Consider the following 20,573-nt stretch of genomic DNA (forward strand, 5'->3'; position numbering starts at 1 on the left):
CCAACCGGAGACCCAGGGATGCTCGCCGCAGCCCGGCTCCGACACTCATGAGGGGCCGCCCTGCTCAAGACTCCCGCCACCCAGGCCTGCGAGGGGGAGGCTGCCGACAGGGCCCCCAGGCCCAAATCCCCGCAATCACAAGCGGCTGCCAAGGCATCCGTGGGACAGCGGGGGGCCTGCATCAGCTTTACAGCCCTGACCTCGGAAGGTGCCCAAGGGGCCCAACTCAAGCTCAGCGCTGACCTCGGGGCCGGCCATGGGGCAGGGACCCACGGCTCCCCGCAGAGCAGCTCCCCAGACTGGTCTCTTGATGGAGCTGCTGAGAGAGACTCCCTGCGACTCACTTGGAGGCCGCGAGAGCGGGAGGGGTGGGTTTTCTTCTGGTCTAACTCCCCAGGGGCCGCGGCCCCCGCCTCTCTGCCTGGGGATGCCAGCAGAGAACTTCCAGGTGCTTCCATGAGGCCCCGGCTCGCTGACCTAATGCTCCCCGGCATCGAGGTGAGCGTTGTAGCCTGGAGCCCACGCCAGCCCTCAGCTTTCTATGGAAACCTCAGGAGGACGAGCCCGGATGAGGCGTGATAATTGGCTCGCTGAGGGTGCTGGGCCTGTGGAGCCCCAGAGCGGTCCCAGTGGGTCACGGCCAGGCTCCCCAGCTCCCCTGGCCCTCACCGTCCCAGCCTGTGCTGGGGGAATGTTCGCTTGGAAAAGGAATCTCAGAGAAAACATCCCCGGGACCGCTCTGCCGTTATCAGACTCCCAGCCCACGGGAGTGAGCAGGGGACCCAGCACTCCACTCAGTGGGGTCCAGGAGGGACAGGGCCCTCTCAGAGCCTCTGCTCTAAATGCCTGCCTGGGGCCGGGGGGGCACCTGCATCAGACCCACGGCTCCCCTTTCTTTCCTCTTAAAGGCCATCTGCCCAGAGGTGGGGTCTGAAGCCCCTCTGTGGGTTCCAACCTTTCCTGCAGCCTGGGGCTGGAAGGATATCCCCCCAAAACAAGACAACCCCCCCCCACAAGCTTGTGTGGGCTGAGTGGCCTGGAGGTGCTCTGTGTGGCCTCTCGGGCCGACGGGCCCTCAGTGACCCCCTGATGCTCTGAGCAGCCAGGGGACAGACCCATGTGGCCGCAGAGCTGGCAGCCCCCCTGAGTCAGGAAGCCAGGGGCCGCCTTCTCGCTGTCGCCGGTGTGGGGTCCACCCCGGCCCGCCTGCTCGGCCCCCCCGAAGCCCCGCACCCCAGGCCAGCCCGGGGGCTGCGTACATACCGTGGTGGTCTTTATCCGCCCGCCGGGCTGCGTGCACGTCCAGCCTGACCGGTTGATCAGCAGGTCGCAGCCCTCCCCCTCCAGACACGGGAGCATGTCACACCACTGCTTCGTCCTAATGATCCGCGCTGTGGACAGAGGACAGAGGTCAGCGCCGGCCGGGGGTGGGGGGCTGTTCCCACGCTGCCCGGTGCCCAGGCCCAGCCTCAGGGACGGGAAGGCCGGGTGGGCAGCCCCTGGGACCCATCAGGGGGCCTGGCCAGGCGCCGCCCCTGCCCTGGCTCCCAGTCACCCACTCGCTGTCCGGGGACAGCTCTGCCGTCGGTCACTCGGTCACTCGGTCAGCACTCATCATGTTTCTCTCTTCCTGGGAAACCCACCACCTTTCTGTGGCTGTGGGCGGGGGGGCTGCAGCTGGGGACCCCTCACTGATGGAAACCCTGGAAGGAGGAGCTATGTGATGGAAAGAACACAGATCATATTCATGGACATGTCGTTAAAGGAACCTGGGAACTGCGGGTCGTTTCTGAATTAGGACCAAGTGACCCTCGTCCTTCCGGAGTCGATCGCTTTGGTGGCTGCAGACACGGGCAGGCAGGGCGTAGCCCACAGGGCCCCACGCTGCTCTTCCTGGGCCTCGACAGTCTTAGGAACTTTTAAGGCATCCTGCACTTCTCTTTGCAGAGGCCACCAGGCATACCACCAGCCCTGACGGCTGTGACTGTCCCTGCATAGGCGACAGGGGGCCTGGGGGGCCTCACCCCGTGGGGGCCTGGGCCTTGGGGCCTCTGCAGGGGAGCAGGATTCGGTGAGTCTTAACAACAGGTGCCCTGGGAGGTGGTCTGGAAGACAGACAAGGATGGTATCCCAGGTGACCCCTTGGTGCCAGTTCTGACAGATGAGCAGGAGCTGCCTGAACGCAGGGGAGAGCGTCCTGGGGCCAATTAGTGGTGCCCGCCCTGGGCACAGCGGAGGGCCCTGTGGGCTGTGCTGCCCCACGGCCCCACCCCGGGTATCTCACTGTCCACGGTTACTGGTCAGTCATCCTGAGACCAGCTCCTTTCTGGGCCCAGCTATGGACGGAACTGCGACCCACCACAGTCACAGAGTGACCCCAGGGTGGCTGGGCTTGGAGACGGGATCTTCAGCGATCCCATTCAGCTGAGGTTAAACGAAGTCACAAGGGTGGGGCCTCCCCCCACCGCGTTGGTGCCCTTAAAAGAGAAGCAACCTCAGCGAGACCAACCTTCCCCGTGCGGACACAGTCAGGAAGAGGTCCTGCCAGGGGCCCGTCAGTGGCCCTTGCACCACAGCCTCCCGTCTCCGGAGCTGCAAGAAAAGGAATTTCTGCTGCTCGAGCCCCACGGCCTCCAGTTGTCACTGCAGCCTGAGTGTGAGCACAGACGGCCCGGGAGACCTCACGGCTCAGAAAAGCCCCTCATCCAGCTGAAGTCAGAGCGGAAAAACAGTCCAGCTGAGCGGCAGCTCCTGCGGAGGAGGAGACGGGCTCTGCTCCCCCAGCGGGTGTGGGGGGCCCCAGAAACGGCTCCAAGACACACGACAAAGGCCACCCACCACCTCCTGCCCCTCAGAGCCCCCAGACCGGTGGGGACAGACGGCTGCGCTCCCCAGCACGTCCCCCTGGGGCCTCCTCTCCTCGTCTGCCCTTCATTCCTGCGGAAGTCCCCAGCCCAGTAAAAGATACACAAAAACCTTGTCATTGCAACAAGCGCAAACCTTAAACCCATGAAGAAGCAACGAGATTGAAACACACACCCTGCCAATCCCTTGAAGTCCTACGTGCACAGCACAGAGAAGATGGAGACGAATTAGAGAAAGAAGGGAGGGTTTCTCTGGGATCAACCAAGACAGACTGGGTGACAAGAGGCTCATGTGTGGTTAGAAAAGTCTGAATCTGTGCTCCCCTCTGTGTCCCGGGGCTACGCCCAGGGAGACGCTGCCAGACCACTGTGCCCAGCTCAGAGACCTCCATCACAGGGCGGGGTGGGGCGGGGACCCAGCCCCTGGTGTGCCCAGGGACCAGAGCAGGAACTTGGCCTTCTCAGGCAACAGGCCTGCTCTCCAGTTGCAAGAGGGACATGTGGACCTGGAGGCAAGGAGGCTGGGGTCGGGCCCTGCTTGGAGAGGCCACAGCCATCCAGAAAGCAGTCATCGCACACCAGGGGGCAACATCAGAAGCCTGGTTCTGACGTCGATGCTGCCCTGGCTGGTCTGCAGGACCAGATGACGGAGAGGGGATGGGTTCAGTCTGCCCTGCTGTGCCAGCCGGGACCTTGAGCCCGGGGTGCCCCCCTCAACCCACCATGGGCTTCATCCTCCCCGGGAAGCTCAGCAACCGTGGGGATACAGGAGAAGCCGGCCCAGGGCTCGGCCAGTCCACGCCCCAGACACACGTCCTTCACTGTCGAGTGAGGACAGAAGCCACTCTCGGCCGCTGACCATGGTGCTGGAGACGTTGGACAGATGCTGGGGGAGACAGAGCCAGCCTCCCCACAGCCAAGCGCTGGGACGCCCGCTGGTCCCCTGGAGGCCGCCCCCAGGCTGCAGTGGGCACAGCTCCAGGCCCTTGGTCAAGGCCATGAGCCCCGTTCATCTTGCCTGAAGCTCACGTGGGGGCTGCTTACCCCAAGCCTGCATCCCCTTTGGGAGATGGGGCCACAGAGCCCCCACGGTCATGGGGGAGCCCCACAGACATGACGGGACATTTGAAGGTCAGGGGGAGGGAGGAACGCTTGCGGGGCGGGGGCCCCAGGGCCTTAAGGTAGGGGAGGGACACAGGTCCTGCCCAGGCTGCAGGCACAGAGCCGGGACACATGTTCACACACACACACTTGCACATGTGGAAACCGGCACAAGGATGCAGGGTCCTAGATGGAGCACATGCACACGCCTGTATGTGGGAAACAGCTCACGTATGCACGGCTACATGCACAGACATGCACACACATGCACATGAATGTGGGGGCTTCCCAGCTGGTGCTAGTGGTAAAGAACTCGCCTGTCAAGGCAGGAGATGCAAGAGACATGGGTTCAACCCCTGTGTCGGGGAAGATCCCCTGGGGGAGGGCATGGCAACCCACTCTAGGATTCTTGTCTGGAGAGTCCCATGGACAGAGGAGCCTGGCGGGCTGCAGTCCGCAAGACTGCAGAGAGTCGGACATGACTGAAGTGACACAGCTTGCACTCACACACACGGATGCTTGAGCACACACATCACCACCACACATGCGGGGCCACCGTGTGGGCCTGCCTGGCAGGCAGCAGGCACATGGATGTGTCTGCAAGACAAACAGACACACTGATTCCCTGACCACCACCCCGTCCCCACCCAGCGAGGTGGCCTGGGGTGTGGGCACTGGCCCCGCTGAGGGCGCTGGCCGGCCAGTACCGACCACACAAGGCCTTCTGTCGGCCTTGGGAGGTCGGCTCAGCCAGCCCCAGCCCACTTCCTGTGGGGGGAGTCAGTGGTGCAGGGCTGGGCCACCGTGTTCCAGGGACAAAGGGGCCTTTCATGCCCACACGTCACCACCTCATCTCTGGTCCTGACGTCATGGCAGCTCTCAGCTGGGGAGGGCATTCCCTGGGGCGGAGGGGGTCCAGCGAGCAGAGTGACGTGGACGACAGCTGGGCAACACAGAACAGCCCATTCCGGTGTCACGACCGGGGGCCCTCAGCCTCTGCAGGCCCAGGGCGTGGGTCTCCTGTGGCTGCATACCCAGTGTCTTTCCGAGGCACAGGGGAGGGTGGGTCCGTCCAGGCTGGGCCTCGGGGCCCAAGACGGACCAGCTCTGCCAACCAGAGCCTATGACGGGCGCTGCACCCGGGGACCTGGTCACACTCCTCTCCTTCCGCCTCACACACACACATTTGCACATGCACACATGTTTGCACACAACGCACCACACAACTGCACATATACTTGCACTCACACACATCTGCATGCACACCCACATGCACTTGCAGACACACTTGCACACATTTGCATACACACAAATGCTTGCGTGTGAGCACACACATCTGCAAACACACGTCTGCACACACAACACTTGCACATGCTTGCACACACATGTCTACACATGCTTGCACAACACACATCTGCATGCACACACACTTGCACACCACATGCACTTGTGCACACAATTGCACACATGTTAGCACACACCACACACATTTGCACATGAGTACACATGTCTGCACATGCACATGCGTCTGCACCGGCAGCACTTGCACATGCATGTCTCACATGCTTGCACAGCACAGTCTGCACATGCACACACAAGCACTTCTGCACATGCACTCATGTCCACAGGGTGCATGTGAGAATGTCAGCCTGCAAGGTCACCCTTCCCTCCTGCAGCCGTGTGGGGGCAGGCCGAGACTGGCTCCTCCTCTCCGAGTCCCCCTCGGTGTGAATACCCAGGTAATTCCAGGCCCAGAGCCTCCTTCCCAGCCTCCGTCTTCCTAGAAGGAAGCTGCCCCTGCAGCCCCGGTGCTCGTGAAGGACAGAACACACCTCCTGGGACACAGAGGGCCAGCGTCTGGGGCAGGGAGGGACCTGGAGCCTGGGAGGGGAGCAGGGCAGGGCCCGGGGTGTCCAAGGCGCTGAGAAGCGGGTGGCCCGGCCTGGGGGCAGGTCGTGAACACATCACGGACTGGCTGAGGCAGGTCCCGGTCAATCGGCTAAAGGGCCAGTTTGCCAAAACTGTGGGGGTAAACCGTGCCTGGACTCAGAGACAGACCCCAAGGGCCGCAGGGTGACGGGGCCGCAGAGGGGCCTGTGGACGTCTCCAAGAGAAGATGGAGTGCTGCAGATTCAAGGGACAGGGCAGCACAGGGCCCATGCAGAACCCAAGCGGGGACCCTCAGGACAGGTGCCCACGCCTGGGGGACCACAGGGACCCAGCACACCTGCCTCGGAGCCTCCTGGGGGAGCCAGCTCCTTCCTCCTTAAGAGATGAATGTACCTCCCACCCCTGGAACCCCCACTCTGAAGATCAGCCACCTGGGATCAGCAGAATTTGGGGCCAAATTCACTCAGATCCGTGGCCAGCCCGTGAGAGATGGGGCTTTTCTTGAGAGCATTACACCCTAAAAAGCTAGTGGGGCTTCACACGTGCCATTTCTCTGGAACCTGCGGAACACCCAGAGTTGGGCTTAACCAGCAGAGACTAGCAGCATCTCTCCTGGGAAGGCCCATGAGACTGAGCCTTTGTCTTATCTGCAGACAGCTCCTGAGTGCTTGCCCTCACCGGGCCCGTGAGGGGTCCCAGCTGGCTTTGGAGTGGCAGTGTCCACCCTTCAGGGCCACCACTCTGGAATTTTCCATCTCAGGAAAAAGGACAGCCCACGTGAGGCAGAAAAAATGTGGGAGGGGCCAGGACTGAGGCAGAAGCTGCAGGAAGGACCTGAGCCCGGACTCACTCTGCTCAGAGAGGACCCTGAGCTTTCCCCAGCATGCTCCTCGACTGGGCCAAGCACCCCCTTTGACTGCTCTCAACCCTCCAGACCACGGTCTCGAGGATGTGAGGAAGGTCTGAGTGGACCTCAGACCAATCAGCTCACCAGCCATGAGAGCCTCCTATGGAGGCTGTGTGTCCAACTGTTGACCCCAGTGGGTGTGTTTGTGTATATGTGTGTGTGTGCGTGCGCGTGCACACACCCATATGTGGTGTGCACAGATGTGCCCCTGTGTGACACCTGAAGCTCTCTTGCAGGGATGAGCTGCATGGATTTGCAGCCCCTGCCCTTCCCCACCAGGACATGTGCAATTCTGGAACCCCCTTCTGCTCACAGCACACACAAGCTCCAAAGACAGGGAAGCTCAGAAACGCACCCCTTCCAGATGCCCTTGCTGGCCCTCCCCCCGTCCGCTCCCACAAAACTAAGGACCTGGACAAGCAGGACGACCTTGAAGCCACCCGGGTCTGGCGGCTGGCACGCTTGCTTGGACAGCAACTGTGGCAACGAGCGTGCCGCTCTCCGGAGTCTGGACAGATGGACGGGGACGCGCGGCGCTAATTGGCCCGGGATCACAGAGACCATGCTGCTCCGCTCGACGCCCGCGCCCTTTGCTGCTCATAAATTGCATGGTTCCCTTCGGAATAAACTGTTTCTTCATTTCCATTAACACACGAATCTGCTTACTTTACTCAACAGCTCGGAAAAAATGCATCATCCAGAACAAAACCAGTGGGATTCCAGAAATCTCCGGCCACACTCTCAGATGCAGTCATAAAGGGACCGCGTCTGTCCAAGATGGGGAGGCTGCATCTAGCAGCGACATCCCTGGCCCCAAAGTCCCCCAGGTCTCGCTGGTGATGGAGGGGTCAGGCCACATCCACACGTGGGGGAAGGGGCGGCTGGCATTTAATATGAGCATAGAGACACTAACTGTATACACACACAGCCCATGGGGGTCAGACATAACTGAGATGTACACAGGTTTCCAGAAGAGTCCACCACAGGAGGGGCTGGCACAGGCCCTGAGGATGGAATCGAGATGTTTTGCTGCAGGAATATTTGGAGGGTCCCCAGAAGGCCCGTCTTTCTGCTCCTCAGGGCAGCACGTGAGGGCCCCTTCTGGGAGGGTCACCAGCTGTGGCAGGAAGGCCTGGGGGGTTGGAGGTTAGAGGGCACCTAGGGGGGGTGTTAGAGGGTGCGGGGGGGGGGGGGCGCTGTTTAAGGGTCTTCCCTGCCAGGCCACTGTTGGGCCAGCCCTCCCGGGGCAGGAGGAATCCGAGGAGGGGGCTGGAGGCCCGCACAGGGAGGCCCCACCCGGCCTGGGGAGACGAGAAGGCCCAGCTGGGCCTTCCGATGGGCTCTGGTCTCCCTGCACCCCCCGGAGATGGGCGGCCCTGGGCTCAGGAAAACTCCAGCCACCGTAACACCCGCTGGGACCTGCACGCTTCTGGGAGAGATCCATTGTACCCTCGCCCACTCAGAAGCAGCCTCTGCCTTCCAGAAACTCCCGTTTGAAACGTCAAAGCCCAGGCACACCCAGTGAGCCCAGCTGGGGGCCGAGCAGGCCGGGTCTCCTGGGGGCTCCGGATGAAGCTGCGGGGCCTCGCGGGCTCTGCTGACCAGGGGGCCGGCTTGCTGCTCCTCCCAGGGATGCACAGGCTCCCTTGCGGGTGGACGGACGGCTGGCCATCACTCACGAGGAGGCGATCTGTCCGATTCCCTCATCATGTGTGGGGACGCGGGAGCTCAGAGAGGTCAGGACCTGTGCCCGGGTCACAGAGCTGCCAGAGGGGTGAGGCGGGGACTGGAGTCTGCTCGGCCTGACCGCGGGCCCCTCTCTCTGACTCCACATGGACGAGGCCAGGACCGGCTCCCCGGGCGGGCCGGCCGGCAGGAGGAACGTGACCCGCCCAGAGGGAAGGCCGGGGCGTTCAGAGCCCGAACCCCCTCCCGCCCACCACGCGGGGCCGAGTCCCAGCTCTGCTGCTCACAGCCGCGCCCGCGGGAGAGCCGCCTGCCCCGTCTGGGGCCTCCGTTTCCTCACCGCCCGTAGGATGAAGGCGCCTAGGGGGTGGGGGTTGGGGGGCTGCTGCAAGGATGGAGCTGACGTAAGAGCCAATCAGAACCAGCTGGCCAGGGCACCCCCGGCCTCCCGCCCCGCCGCGGTCCATGCTCTCAGGGTCATCACAGGCTGGGACAGCAAAGATAGCGGCCAGCTCACAGCGCCAGCTCCTGCGGGCGGGTGGCTGGCAGGGGCGGGGGGCACCGGGTCCTGGCTGTCTGTGCCAGCGTCCCACGCTCTCAGGGGCAGCCCAGCCACAGTGAGGACGCCCACCCCCGCCCCCAGGCACGGTTACGGGTCCCCACACAGCCGCCTGCCCCCACCTCCCCCCGCCCCAGCTCTGCTGGCCCGCGGTCCTGCTCCGCGGAGGCACCGGCCAAGGCCAGCTCAGTCCCCTCACCGTCCGCCACGCCGTTCCCGAGAGAGAGCAGCTCAGCTCGGCCCTCATCACAACATCCCCCTTGTTTGGAATTCTTTTCTCAGGACGCACTCCTGAGAGGGGAATGACGAGATCGAGGGTCTGAGCATCTCCACGGTGCTGGACATGTGTGGCCGGGCTGCCCAGCAGGTGGATGAGACCCTGCGCGTGCCTCGGACGACCTTCTCGGATGTCTCAGTTGCGGCCGGTCAGGCTGGAGGCCTCTCCGTGTCCTCCGTCCCCTGTCCCCGGGGGGAGCCGGCACTGAGTCGCATCCGGCAGGCGGGTCTGCGGCCATCACAGGAGGGGGTCGGGAGCAGCTTTACGATGGCCTCGGGCCTGAGTCAGTCTCGCCACAGAGGTGCACCCTCTCAGCACCCGCCTGACCGCAGAGCTGTGGGCAGAAACGGGGGTCCCTGCTCCTCACTGGGTCAGCCCAGGCCTGGGCTCCGGGGCTCTGCACGGTGGGGCGGCCCTGGCAGGGGTCACAGGCGATCCGGGAGGCCTGTGTGTGAGCACCCTCCCCCCATAGCACCCGGGGCTGCCGGGCTGGGGTGGTGGCTTGTCCCCCGCTCTGTTCCCAGAAGCATCCCGACGGCAGAGGACGGATGGGGTCCAGGGACTCTCACTGCGCTGGACCCACAAGAAAACCCAGGGGCCTCGCATCTCCAGGGGCCTCCAGGCGGGCTCTCCAGAGACCCAGGTGCCGGCTCGGGCTGCTCCGGCCTGGGGCCGGCTGGGCCTGGGTCAGCGGCCCGAGGACAGGGAGTCGCTTCCCAGGCTGACCGCTGGGGTCTGCGCTCTGCCTGCCACCCCACGAGGGTTTCCGGTGTTCACGCAGATGATGTCCACGCCACACATATCAGGAGCTTCTGGGTGCTCCAGGGCCCCGCTGGGTCCCGGATAATCAGAGCACACAGCAGGCGTCTGCTGGGTCTGCGATTGTGAGCGGGCTGAGCTCACAGCCACCTCAGTTCAGAGGACTGATTTCACCCCCCCACCGCCCCCAGCGCTGGGCTGTGCCGATTCCTCTTGTGGGAACCGGGTACGCGAGATTGCCGCCAACGGGCCCAAAATAGGCTCCGGGCCTTCGCCACGTTGATTACGGCTGACAGCCGGAAAGGGGGGTCTGTGAAGGCACCGTCGCCTTGAATCACAAGCCCCGGCTGCCCACCTGGCTCCAGCATGTTCTGTGGGTCCAGACGTCCCTGCTGGGAGCGTGGCAGGCATCCTGATGCATTTGGCGGGGGAGGGCCAGGTCTGGGGGGCGGGTGGCAGGGCTGTGGGAGGGGGTGGGAGAAGGATACAGAACCCGAAGGGACCCGAGACCCTGCTGTCCTGGCCCGGGGCCCCCTGGGTGCACCCGAGGGATGGAGTTCTGGGCAGAGAACCCGTCCCCCCCGCAGGGCCGGCCCCGCGCACGCCTGCTCCAGCCCCCAGCTCTGGGGCCCACCTGGTGGCCACTGGACCTTGGCCCCAGGATGGAGGGACACGGGGTGGACCGTCTGTGGGCCCACAGGGGAGGTGTCGTGGGTTCTGTTGGAAACCGCGCAAGGAGGCAGAGGAGAAACAGAGAGTGCCCTGGGCGGGGATGTGGAAAGAGCTGACGCAGCCACACGTGGTCACCAAGCGCACGTCTTTAAGGGACAGCACGGGTCCCCGTGATGGTTTAAAGGCCCCTGTGCTGCGGGGCACAGAGGGGTCCCTGTGGGCCCTGTCCTCCCCCGGTACCGGGACCAGCCCATCAGAGAAGCAGGCGGGGCGGCAGAGGGCACAGCTCAGCTGCTGGGACCCCTGGGCTCAGGTGGCCTGTCAGCCTCTACCCCCCAGGTCAAGGGGGCCAGGGCCGCTGGCGCAGGCTGCGCTCAGCCCACCTGCAAGGCTCGCCCAGCTCGAGCACGCGGGCCTGCGCTCAGGACCGACCGGCAGGCAGGGAGACCCACTGTCCCCGGAGACGCCCGGGGTCCAGAGGCCCCAAGGCAACGCTCCGCCCTCCCTGTGGGGTCTGCGACAGAGGCCAGGGTCTTGGGCCTCCCCAGGCTGGCACACGCCACACCCAAGACTCGGGGATTTGAGAAGAAAAGGCGAGTCCTCCTCCTGGTCACTCAGGCTGAATCTTTTAATCATCCGGCAAAGAAAAATCTGCAAAACCCAGATTATGTTTTAAAATTAGACAAAAATTTTCTTTCGACAACTTCTAGACAGCGTAATTTAGCAAGCACATTCTCGATAATTATTTTTTCTTTAAATAGTTACAGTAGAATGGATTAATTTCCAAGACAAGTCTCTGATTAGCGTGATTCATTAGCTGCCTGGGTGATGTCCGCACCAGAGTGCAAGGTCGGAGAAGTCCCCTGGAAGACTGGACACCGGCCCACGCCCGCAGCAAACTCTCCAGATTTGGGTAATCAAATTAGATTGAGAGAGAAAAACCACAGTTGTCGCGAGCTACCTGCTTCATTATCTCATTAGGATCAAGAAATGTACTTGGAGGGGGAGGAAAACAATACTCCGGGCATCTTTCTTGGGCAAATTCCCATGAACTGACAGAAGCTCCTTGGGAGAGCAGACAGGAGAGGCAGCTAGGTTTCCAGTTTAACTCGTGACGGGCAGAGCGTCCCTCCTGGTTCCGGAGGCCACGGGGCTCCTGGTGGGTAGCAGGGGGGAGTCAGGCCCTGGCTGTGTGGGGACATCACACATCCGTGAGCGGAGATGGACACGCCCTCGTTTAGGGCGGCCACAGGGCTGGGGGCTGTGCTGGGGGCCCGTCTCCAGAAAGTGATGAGGCTGCAGTCCAGGGGACACGTCCTGCCTCTGCAGGAGACACTGGACATGGTGGGAGATGCTGAGGCTGAGAATGCCGGCATCCAGGGAATCCAGGCCCCTACTAGGACTCAGACCTATTATCTTCCATGGACGACAAGGCCCACGAAATATCTAGAAAACCACACTGCCCACTCATCTCTCCTCTTGTCCATCCACCCTCCATACATCTACCTATCCATCTACCCATCGATTTATTGACCCACCCACCCTCCCATCTGTCCATCCATCCACCCATCCATCTATCCATCCATCCACCCACCTATCCATCTGTCCATCCATCCTCCCATCCATCTACCTATCCATCCACCCATCCATTTATCGACCCACCCATCCATCTGTCCATCCATCCACCCATCCATCTATCCATCCATCCATCCACCCATCATCCATCCATCCACCCTCCCATCCATCTGCCTATCCATCCACCCATCCATTTATCGACCCACCCACCCTCCCATCTGTCCATCCATCCACCCTCCCATCTGTCCATCCATCCACTCAGCCTCTAGTGTGTGCAGTACCATGAAAGTCTTGAACTTGCCTTCCTTTGCCCGACGGTCATGCCTACTGAGAAAGGCCAGATAACCCAGTGCTCAGGGACCCCTTTTCCTCCTGCCCCCCGGAGCAAACTTCAGAGGGAAGCGGGGAGGGGGACATCAGTAGCTGAGTTGACCCTAGCCTGCCTCCCTCTGACTCCTGCAGCGCGCACAGCGGACATGTAGCCAACACACGGCGTCCCAGACTTCCTGCCTCTCCCTCCTCTCCTCTGGTCCATGGGGAAGGCCACTCGGCAGTGACAGGAGGAGCCAAGACAGCCCGTGGGCACCTAAGACTCTGCCCAGGCTCTCTGCCCCCTGATGTGAAGACCAGCTCATTGGAAGAGACCCTGACGCTTGGAAAGACTGAAGCCAGGAGGAGAAGGGGGCCACAGAGGATGAGCTGGTTGGATGGCGTCATCGGCTCAATGGGTGTGAGTCTGAGAAAACTCCAGGAGATGGTGAAGGACAGGGAAGCCTGGCATGCTGCATTCCATCGGGTCGCAAAGAGTCGGACATGACTTAGCGACTGAACAACGACAATTGTAAACAGGGAACCAGTGAGTTTTCACCCATGAACTGGAGGTCCCAGAGGCTTGGAAGGTTTCCTCCAGAAGGCTCTCCCCATCCTCCAGCATCTCCTCCCTGATGGGGTCAGAGCCCCTCTCCCTGTCCCCGCAGGAAGGCAGGCTGAGGCCTGGGGAAAGCAGGGGTGGGGAGACGGAGCCCCAGAGGCGGCTTGCAGCCCTGCAGTCCTTGCCTCCATCCGCACGCGGCCTGCCTCTGCAGCCTCTGTCTTCACGCGGCCTCTCCTCCTCCCATAAGGACCCCGCGCTGGAGCAGAGCCCCCCCGATGACCCCGTCTTAACCAGTCACCTCTGATTACACGGCCACCTGAGGCCACAGTCACAGGCCCATGGGTTAGAACTTCAATGCATCTCTGTGTTGAACCCAACCCACTACAGATGCCCTTCCTGGGGCGCAGAGCAGGGCACCCAGGGCAGGCCACGTCCCACGTCCGTGTTCCACGTCCCACACCTAGGAGTGAGCAGCACAAGGCCCCCCGGCCCCAGGAAATGGACTGAACTGTGGGCAAGCTGCCAGAATCCAGAGTCACGTGAACTCAGCACGGAGCCCCCGAGCCGGAGGGTGTGGGTGTTGGATCAGGCACAGGGGAGACGCTGTGTTCAGACGCCACGCCAGGATCGATCAAGTTGGCAAGAAGGATAGACTGCTTCCACACACGCGTTTTATCTTAGAATTTGGGAAAGGTGTCTCCACTGGAAGCATCTCGCCTGTGTTAAGATTTATAAACCTCGATTTACGGAGCGGGAAGGAAGCCTCTCCTGATGTCTGTTTATCCACTCGATGCTTTGAGCCCCTCACGGTCCGAGAGGCTCCGAAGCCGGGCAGACTCAGCCTGGGCATTCGGATGCGGTTTCCTTGGTTACCACTTTGATCTGCGTCCCCAAGTCTCCCCATAACTTTGGGCTCAGTTTTGGTCCAAGCAGAGGGCTCTGCTTGGCATTCCTAATCTTGCTGAAATCCCCCAAGCCGGGAGGCTGCGCTGTGGTAACGGTGAGGCCCTGCCAGCCACCCGGGGCGGGGGTGGGGGGGTGGGGAGTGGGGGCGAAGCTGCTGAATTAGAAAGAAAAGGCCCAGGGAGTGCAACGCCCACAGGAGATACTGGAATCAAAGGCTCTGGGTTCACAGGCTGGGCTGGAGTCTTCTGGAAGCCCCGGGGGGCTCACTGAAATGAGCCCCGTGCCCCGCCCTGCCCGCCCTGGGAGGTGGGGCTGGCGCAGGCCGGGGTTCTGGGGGGTCCCCATGCATCACGCTCCTAGGGCTGTGGCCGCTGTGTCCCCCTCCCGCCCCAGGGTCCCCGTTCCGGGCTCTCCTCACTGTTCAGGGCTGTCCCGCCTCACTCAGCGCAGGCTGCCTTGACCACCTTGGGGAGCCCACGGCTGGAAGGGGTGAAGCGCCCAGGGTCGCAGGAAGGCGGCTTTGGGCAGCAGGGGGGCTGGAAGCGAAGCCCTGTCTCTGCCTTTCTTCCTTTATCTGAGCCAAGAATCCAGCAACTGCTGATGGCCACCTGGGCAGCTGGATGAATGGCTCCCGGCCTGGTATCCACGGAGCTGCAAATTGGGCGTTATTTATAGTCTGCCTCCGCCAGGGTCAGGGTCTGGGGAACGGAGTGGGTGGGACCGAAGCCTCGGAAATGGACTCCCATCCCCTGCCTGGGGCTGGACCACCGCTCCCTCTCGGGGCAAACGCCGTCAGATCCCGCTGCAGAGGCGAGGCCGGCTCGAGGCCTGCCCAGGCCAGCGGGCTCTGTCCTGCCTTCCTGCGGCCCCCGAGGCTCCTGGGGACAGAGCCACCCTGTATCTGTCTCCAGAGCCTTTTCAGTGAGTCAGGCTTTCATCCCGTGGGCCGTGCTGGAGACCCCCTCTGACTGTGGGACCGAGACCCCCGGGCCACGTGCCCTGGCTGCCCGCCTGCAGCCTGTCCCCCACCCCCACGGCACGCGGGTGCCCCCCACGCCTCTCAGGCCTGACCTTCCCTGGCAGAGGCCTCTCCTGCCCCCTCCACTGACCACAGGCCCCAGAGCCTTCCTCGGGAGCCCTGACCCTCCACGAGGCCAGTGACACGCAAATCCAAGTGTGGATTCGGGGAGTCTGTGCCCCACAAGGGGCTCCGTGAGGGTGGGGCCGGCCTGCTCAGCCCCCTGGCACAGGCCCTGCACAGCTCCTGGTGCAGAGAAGGTTCTGGAAAGAACCCCTAGAGGGTGGGGGAGGAGGAGCTGCTCTGGGAGCACTGCTGTTTCTAGAACATTCCACATCCTTCCATCACCAGGCGTGGCTGGGCCTGGCCGCTGCGGCCCCGGGAGTCGAGTCTCCCGGGCTGACCTGTGTCTCATTTCCAAGCTTCCAGGAACGTGCCCGGCTTCTGCTGGGCTTGTCCATCGCTGCCCCTTCTGGCAGCTGCCCTTGTTCAAAGGCAGGACCAGCTGCTGGCTGTGGCCACAGGGTGGGCACAGGGTCAGCCTTCTGCGCCTGGGGTCCCCGCTGCCAGGAGAGTCAGCAGGAGGCGCTAGTTTCCGGGTTTAGACGCGACGCCAGGCAGGGGCAACCTCCCCACCTCAGCAGGTGGACGACGCCTTTCCTGTCCCTCCTGGGCCACCACAGACAGGGCACCTACACACCCCTGAGCTTGTGCCGGGCAGCTGGTACCCGTGGGTGCAGGGTGGGCGCGGGCCTTGGGCCCCCAGGATGCCGGCTCAGCGCCTGAGAGGACGGCCCAGCCCCGTGCCCCAGCAGCGTCAGAGCAAAGGGGTCAGGTTCTCCCCCAAGGGGGCTCCATCACCCCCTCACTCTTGTTGGGCTTCCCAAGGCTCAGAGTTCATCCACCCCCCACTCTGAGGGCATCACTCTGACATGCCTGGCTGCAAGTTCAACTGGCTTGGTTACAAAGGTCCTCAAACCCATTTCCTCCTTTCCCGGCATATGTAGCAAGAATGCACTGGAGGCTGTGGCTCAGCCGGAGGACCTCAGGGAAGCCGAGAGGCCCTATCCAGGCTCGGCCCAGAACCCGCCTGCCCTCCCCAGCCACACGTGGTTCCTGCAAGACGGGGGTCCCCAAGGTGTGGGGGATCCCAGGCCAGCTAAACAGGGGAAGCCCTGCTATGATCTTGTGGTTGTTGTCTGGCTGCTCAGTCGTGTCTGGCTCTTTGTGACTCCATGAACTGTGGCACGCCAGGCTTCCATGTCCTTCAATGTTTTCTGGGGTTTACTCAAACTCGTGTCCATTGAGTCGGTGATGCCATCCAACCATCTCATCCTCTGTCGTCCCCTTCTCCTCCTGCCTTCAATCTTCCCCAGCATCAGGGTCTTTTCCAATGAGTCAGCTCTTCACATCAGGTGGCCACAGTATTGGAGCTTCAGCTTCAGCGTCAGTCCTTCCCACGAACACTCAGGGTTGATGGAATAAAACAAACTTGTATTACAGGCTTCATCATCAGCAAACTTTTCTTAAGCCAGAAAGTGTCCCTGGAGGCTCAGTGGTAAAGAATCTGCCTGCAATGCAGGAGACCGGGGTTTGAACCCTGAGTTGGGAAGATCCCTTGGAGTAGGAAACGGCAACCCACTCCAGTATTCTTGCCTGGAAAATCCCATGGACAGAGGAGCCTGGCGGGGTCCCAATAGTCGGACATGACTGAGTGAGTGAGCACAGATGCCCAGGACGTCTCGCAGCTGTAGCCCCAAATGCGGTCCTGACACCCCCGGAGGCTGAGCATGGAGGGGACCCCGTGAAACTCTGCCAAGCCGGGCCTGCCCTGAGCAGGGCGGACGCCTTAGCAGAGCCCAACTCCCCTTGGGCTCAAGGCCACTGCCCAGCAGGCACGAGGAGCAGGGTGTGGAGGCCTCTCTCCCACAGCCTTTCTCTACATGGGGGTCTCTGCGGGGGAGCAGGCTGGCAGGGGACCCCCACCCTGTCCCTGATCTAGGAGTCGGGGTGAGCCACGGGCAGAGACACCCAGGAGGCCAAGATGCAGGGTCCGGCTCTGATGTCAACTCAGGGACCTCAGGTTCTGGCTCTGCCCCCCGACGCTGTGCCCTAGTCGTGTCAGAAGCCTGCACCCCACAAAAGCCCCGTGATGGGGGGAGGTTTCCAGTGTCGGACGGTTGATCAGGCCCCCACCTGGGCTTCCACAGAAGCTGGACAGGTCCAGGGGCCCAGGGTCAGAGCACCGAGGCCCCCACTCCACTCATGACCCTGGTTCTCCCCGCCCCCTCTGCTGGGCCACGTCTCAGGCAGACGGTGATTAAGGCCTGGGATGCGGCGCCTAACTGCATTGACCTGGATCAGCCCCAGCGCTGATGCTGACGGCGCAGTGTGCAAGCCACACCCTTCAGTCCGTGAAGCCACAGTGACCTTTGTGGGAACCGGAAGGATGCACAGGAAGGTCACGCCCATAAAGGCCGGGAAGGCGCCCTGGAGTCGGGGAGCCACGGGCCTGAAAACTGCCCCCCTGCACCTTGGGCTCAGGTGAGGGCGGGTGTGGCAGGCAGGAGGGGCCGCAGACGCAGACATAGACACGACGAGAGGTTCAGCTGCGTTTACTCCCCGGCACTCACAGCCGCTGGGCCGGCGTCCCAGGAAGCGGGAACAGGGGGAGCCGTGACCACAAGTCCACAGTGAGAGCCCGGGGGCTGGGTCCCCATGAAGTCCTGGAGGCCAGCTCACCAGGGAGGGGCCGGTCCTCCCAGCCCCCGCCTGGTACCCACGAAGCATCTACTGCAACATCCAGCCCCACATCAAGCCCTCAAACGACCTGTGGGCTGGCCAGATGGGGAGGTGGGCACATCCACGGAGAATTGCAAACAGTGGCCGTCAGAGCCTGAAGCAGCGCTGGCCCTCGGTCACCCCATCTTTCTGAGTCCCTCCCCCGACTGTCTCACACATGAGCAGACCTTCGGAGGCTCAGGGGCTTTGGCGAGGAGGAGACAGCCCACCTCCAGGACGTGTAAAGCTGTCCTGGCAGGGCAGTGACAGGGCACCCATCCTCCACCCAATGCCTGGTACCCGAGAGCTGTCCCATTCTCCAACTTAGGGGACAGGCTGCTGCGGACGCAGGGGACCCCAAGCCGTCCACCTGGGCAGTGTCCCAGTGCTCCCGGCTCAGAAAGAGGCGGACGTCTGAGGGCAGCCACAGGCTGGGGGCAGGACCGAGAGGAGCAGGTGGGAACCTGCCCCGGAGACAGCACAGAGCAGAGACCACGGTCGGCCCATCTCGAAGGACCCCTCAGAGTCACATGGATGGACACGGCTCACGTGAAAGGAGAGTGGACTCTGGCGACGGGGAAGCAAGGTCACAACAGCAGCGCCCTCAGGAGTTGGAAGCTGCATCGTGAGCGGGGAAGGCAGGAAGGACAGAGGGCGCTGCAAGCGCCCGGGTCTCTAGACCTTCTCAAACACCCCCGTGCCTGGGAGCTGAGCTTCTCAACGCTGAGAGCAAGCAACAGGAAGGAGCAAGGCGGAGGCGGGGCTGGGGGTGATCAGAGATCATACAAACGTTTCCCCAGCACATCTGGAGTCTCCAAGGGCCCGCCGAGTGTCGGCACCACGGGCTGTAACCCAGGGATGCCTCTGAATGCAGAAATTCCAAGGAAAGTTTCAAAAGGCTCTGGGAGGGAGGGGAGGAAGGATGCCCCGGGCGTGGGCGGGCACAGACACAGGACGCCCAGCCACTGAAGGTGTGAGCGGCCCGTGGACGTGAGCAAAGCCTGGGGAGCCCCGCAAGGAAGTGAACCTGAGCCGCGATTCTGCACCAGCCAAGACAGCACCCAGCACAAGCCACTCTGCAGGAGACACGTACCTGACTCGCAGCCGCGTCTCCCACACGTGGGTTTTGTTCCCTGATACATGAGGAATACAAGCACTTTCAAAAGAGCTAACAGCAGTATTTTTTGCAGGGGGGTATGAAAGGAACATCTCCATCTTCTTCTTCTGTCCAAATGACCTACCACAAATAATTAACACGCAGAGCTAGTTTTAAAGATAAGTGTTCAAGGGGATGGTCGTTTCACAGGCCAGTGCAGGCAACACAGGTCCACAGACCAACCCTTCCCGGGTCCATCAGTCACGGCCTGATAACCGAGTGCGGAAACACAGGTGAAGAACAGGAGTGTTTGCGGTCGAGGTCTGGGGAGGGAAATTCACGGGCGAAAGTTTTCAGGTGAGCCCAGACTGACAATCACCACCCCTCAGTCGTGCCACTTCTGGTCCTTGAAGCGGGCCCTCTACCCACTTGATGGATGGGAAAGCAGACTCAGGAGGCTTAGGAGTTTCTTCAGAGACACACGGTTACTCTGCAAGAATGATGACGGAACCCAAGGGACCACATCACACTCTGGGCTCACCCCCTGGTCATCAGAGATCATTGAGTCTTGGAAACAGGCAGCTTCTTTTTCTTCCTGCGAGCCTGGCCAGGGCTGCAGGAGCCAAGGGTGAGTCGCAGGTGCGGCTGGCTCCAGGACACAGAGATGCTCGGGGAGGGACCCCCGTCATAGGTCCTATGCGTCCAGGGTACTTATGGGTCTCATGGGACTTGGGGGCCTGGGTGGTTCCCTGACAAACACACCTGCCCGTGTAGGGTGTGCCGTAGGGTCATCCCACGGGCCGCAGGTCTTCTGGACGCCGCTCTGCCCTGAGAGCAGAGTCAGCACAGACCCCGAAGGCCTCGTGCCCCCCTGCTCGGGTGGGCTGGACATCCTGAGCCCCCTGCAGGAGTGGAGCTCCCGCCCGCTGTGGTCACGAGCCCGGCAGCCCCCTCCCTGTCCAGCTGCAGACTTCTGTGCTCCTCAGCAGAGCACCTCAGGTCCGGGAGAAGAGAAAGGGGGCCTTACCAGAGGTGCCCTGGGTGGTCAGGTCTCCAGTTCAGGACGAGAGGGTGGCCCTGCAGCGGTGAGCGGACGGCGGGGAGGAGCTTGAGGTCGGGCCCACCTCCCTGCTGAGTTGCCTCCCACTTGGCTCATTCCTTGGGGAGCCTGGCCGGGGAGGACTTGGTCATGGTCATGTCACCAAGGCTACGGCTCTCCCAGCTTCTGCATCACAGACATATCAACCTCCAGATGTAAGCAGTGTGACCGAATAGCAGGCTCTGGTCCTCCCAGGCTCACCGCATCCCTGGGACACGGAAGCTCTCCGGTGTTTCACACTGGACGCCAGCAGGTGATGTTCCCTGGGCCCCTACTTTACGGGTAATGTGTGATGACAGTCTGACTCCCCGGGGTTTAGGGTTTTCATCTGAACAGATAAGTCAGGACCAGCTGTCCCAGCCTCTGGAAATGGTGCTTTCCCGTTGTATTTATGACCCAGGACAGTCACCAGAGGCCCGTAAAGTCCGCTGCGAAGAAGCTGCTGTTAATCACCGTCTCCATCACGTAAAACCTCCCTCCCTCGGCATGGGAGGTGCCTCCTTGCCGTC

At 62.3% G+C, this 20,573-nt stretch overlaps 1 protein-coding gene across 2 annotated transcripts in view; it reads right to left on the minus strand.

Annotated features, from left to right (window-relative positions):
• The window catches only part of TAFA5 (TAFA chemokine like family member 5), a 173,460-nt gene that overhangs the window by 26,260 nt on the left and 126,627 nt on the right, over positions 1-20,573 (minus strand). For both annotated transcript variants that reach the window (XM_043882177.1, XM_043882178.1), the window contains exon 3: positions 1,264-1,391. In XM_043882177.1, coding sequence (XP_043738112.1) covers positions 1,264-1,391 — 128 coding nt within the window. The remainder of the gene's footprint in view (positions 1-1,263; positions 1,392-20,573) is intronic.

The sequence above is a fragment of the Cervus elaphus genome, chromosome 22 (genome assembly GCF_910594005.1).
Source record: "Cervus elaphus chromosome 22, mCerEla1.1, whole genome shotgun sequence".
Taxonomy (NCBI): domain Eukaryota; kingdom Metazoa; phylum Chordata; class Mammalia; order Artiodactyla; family Cervidae; genus Cervus; species Cervus elaphus.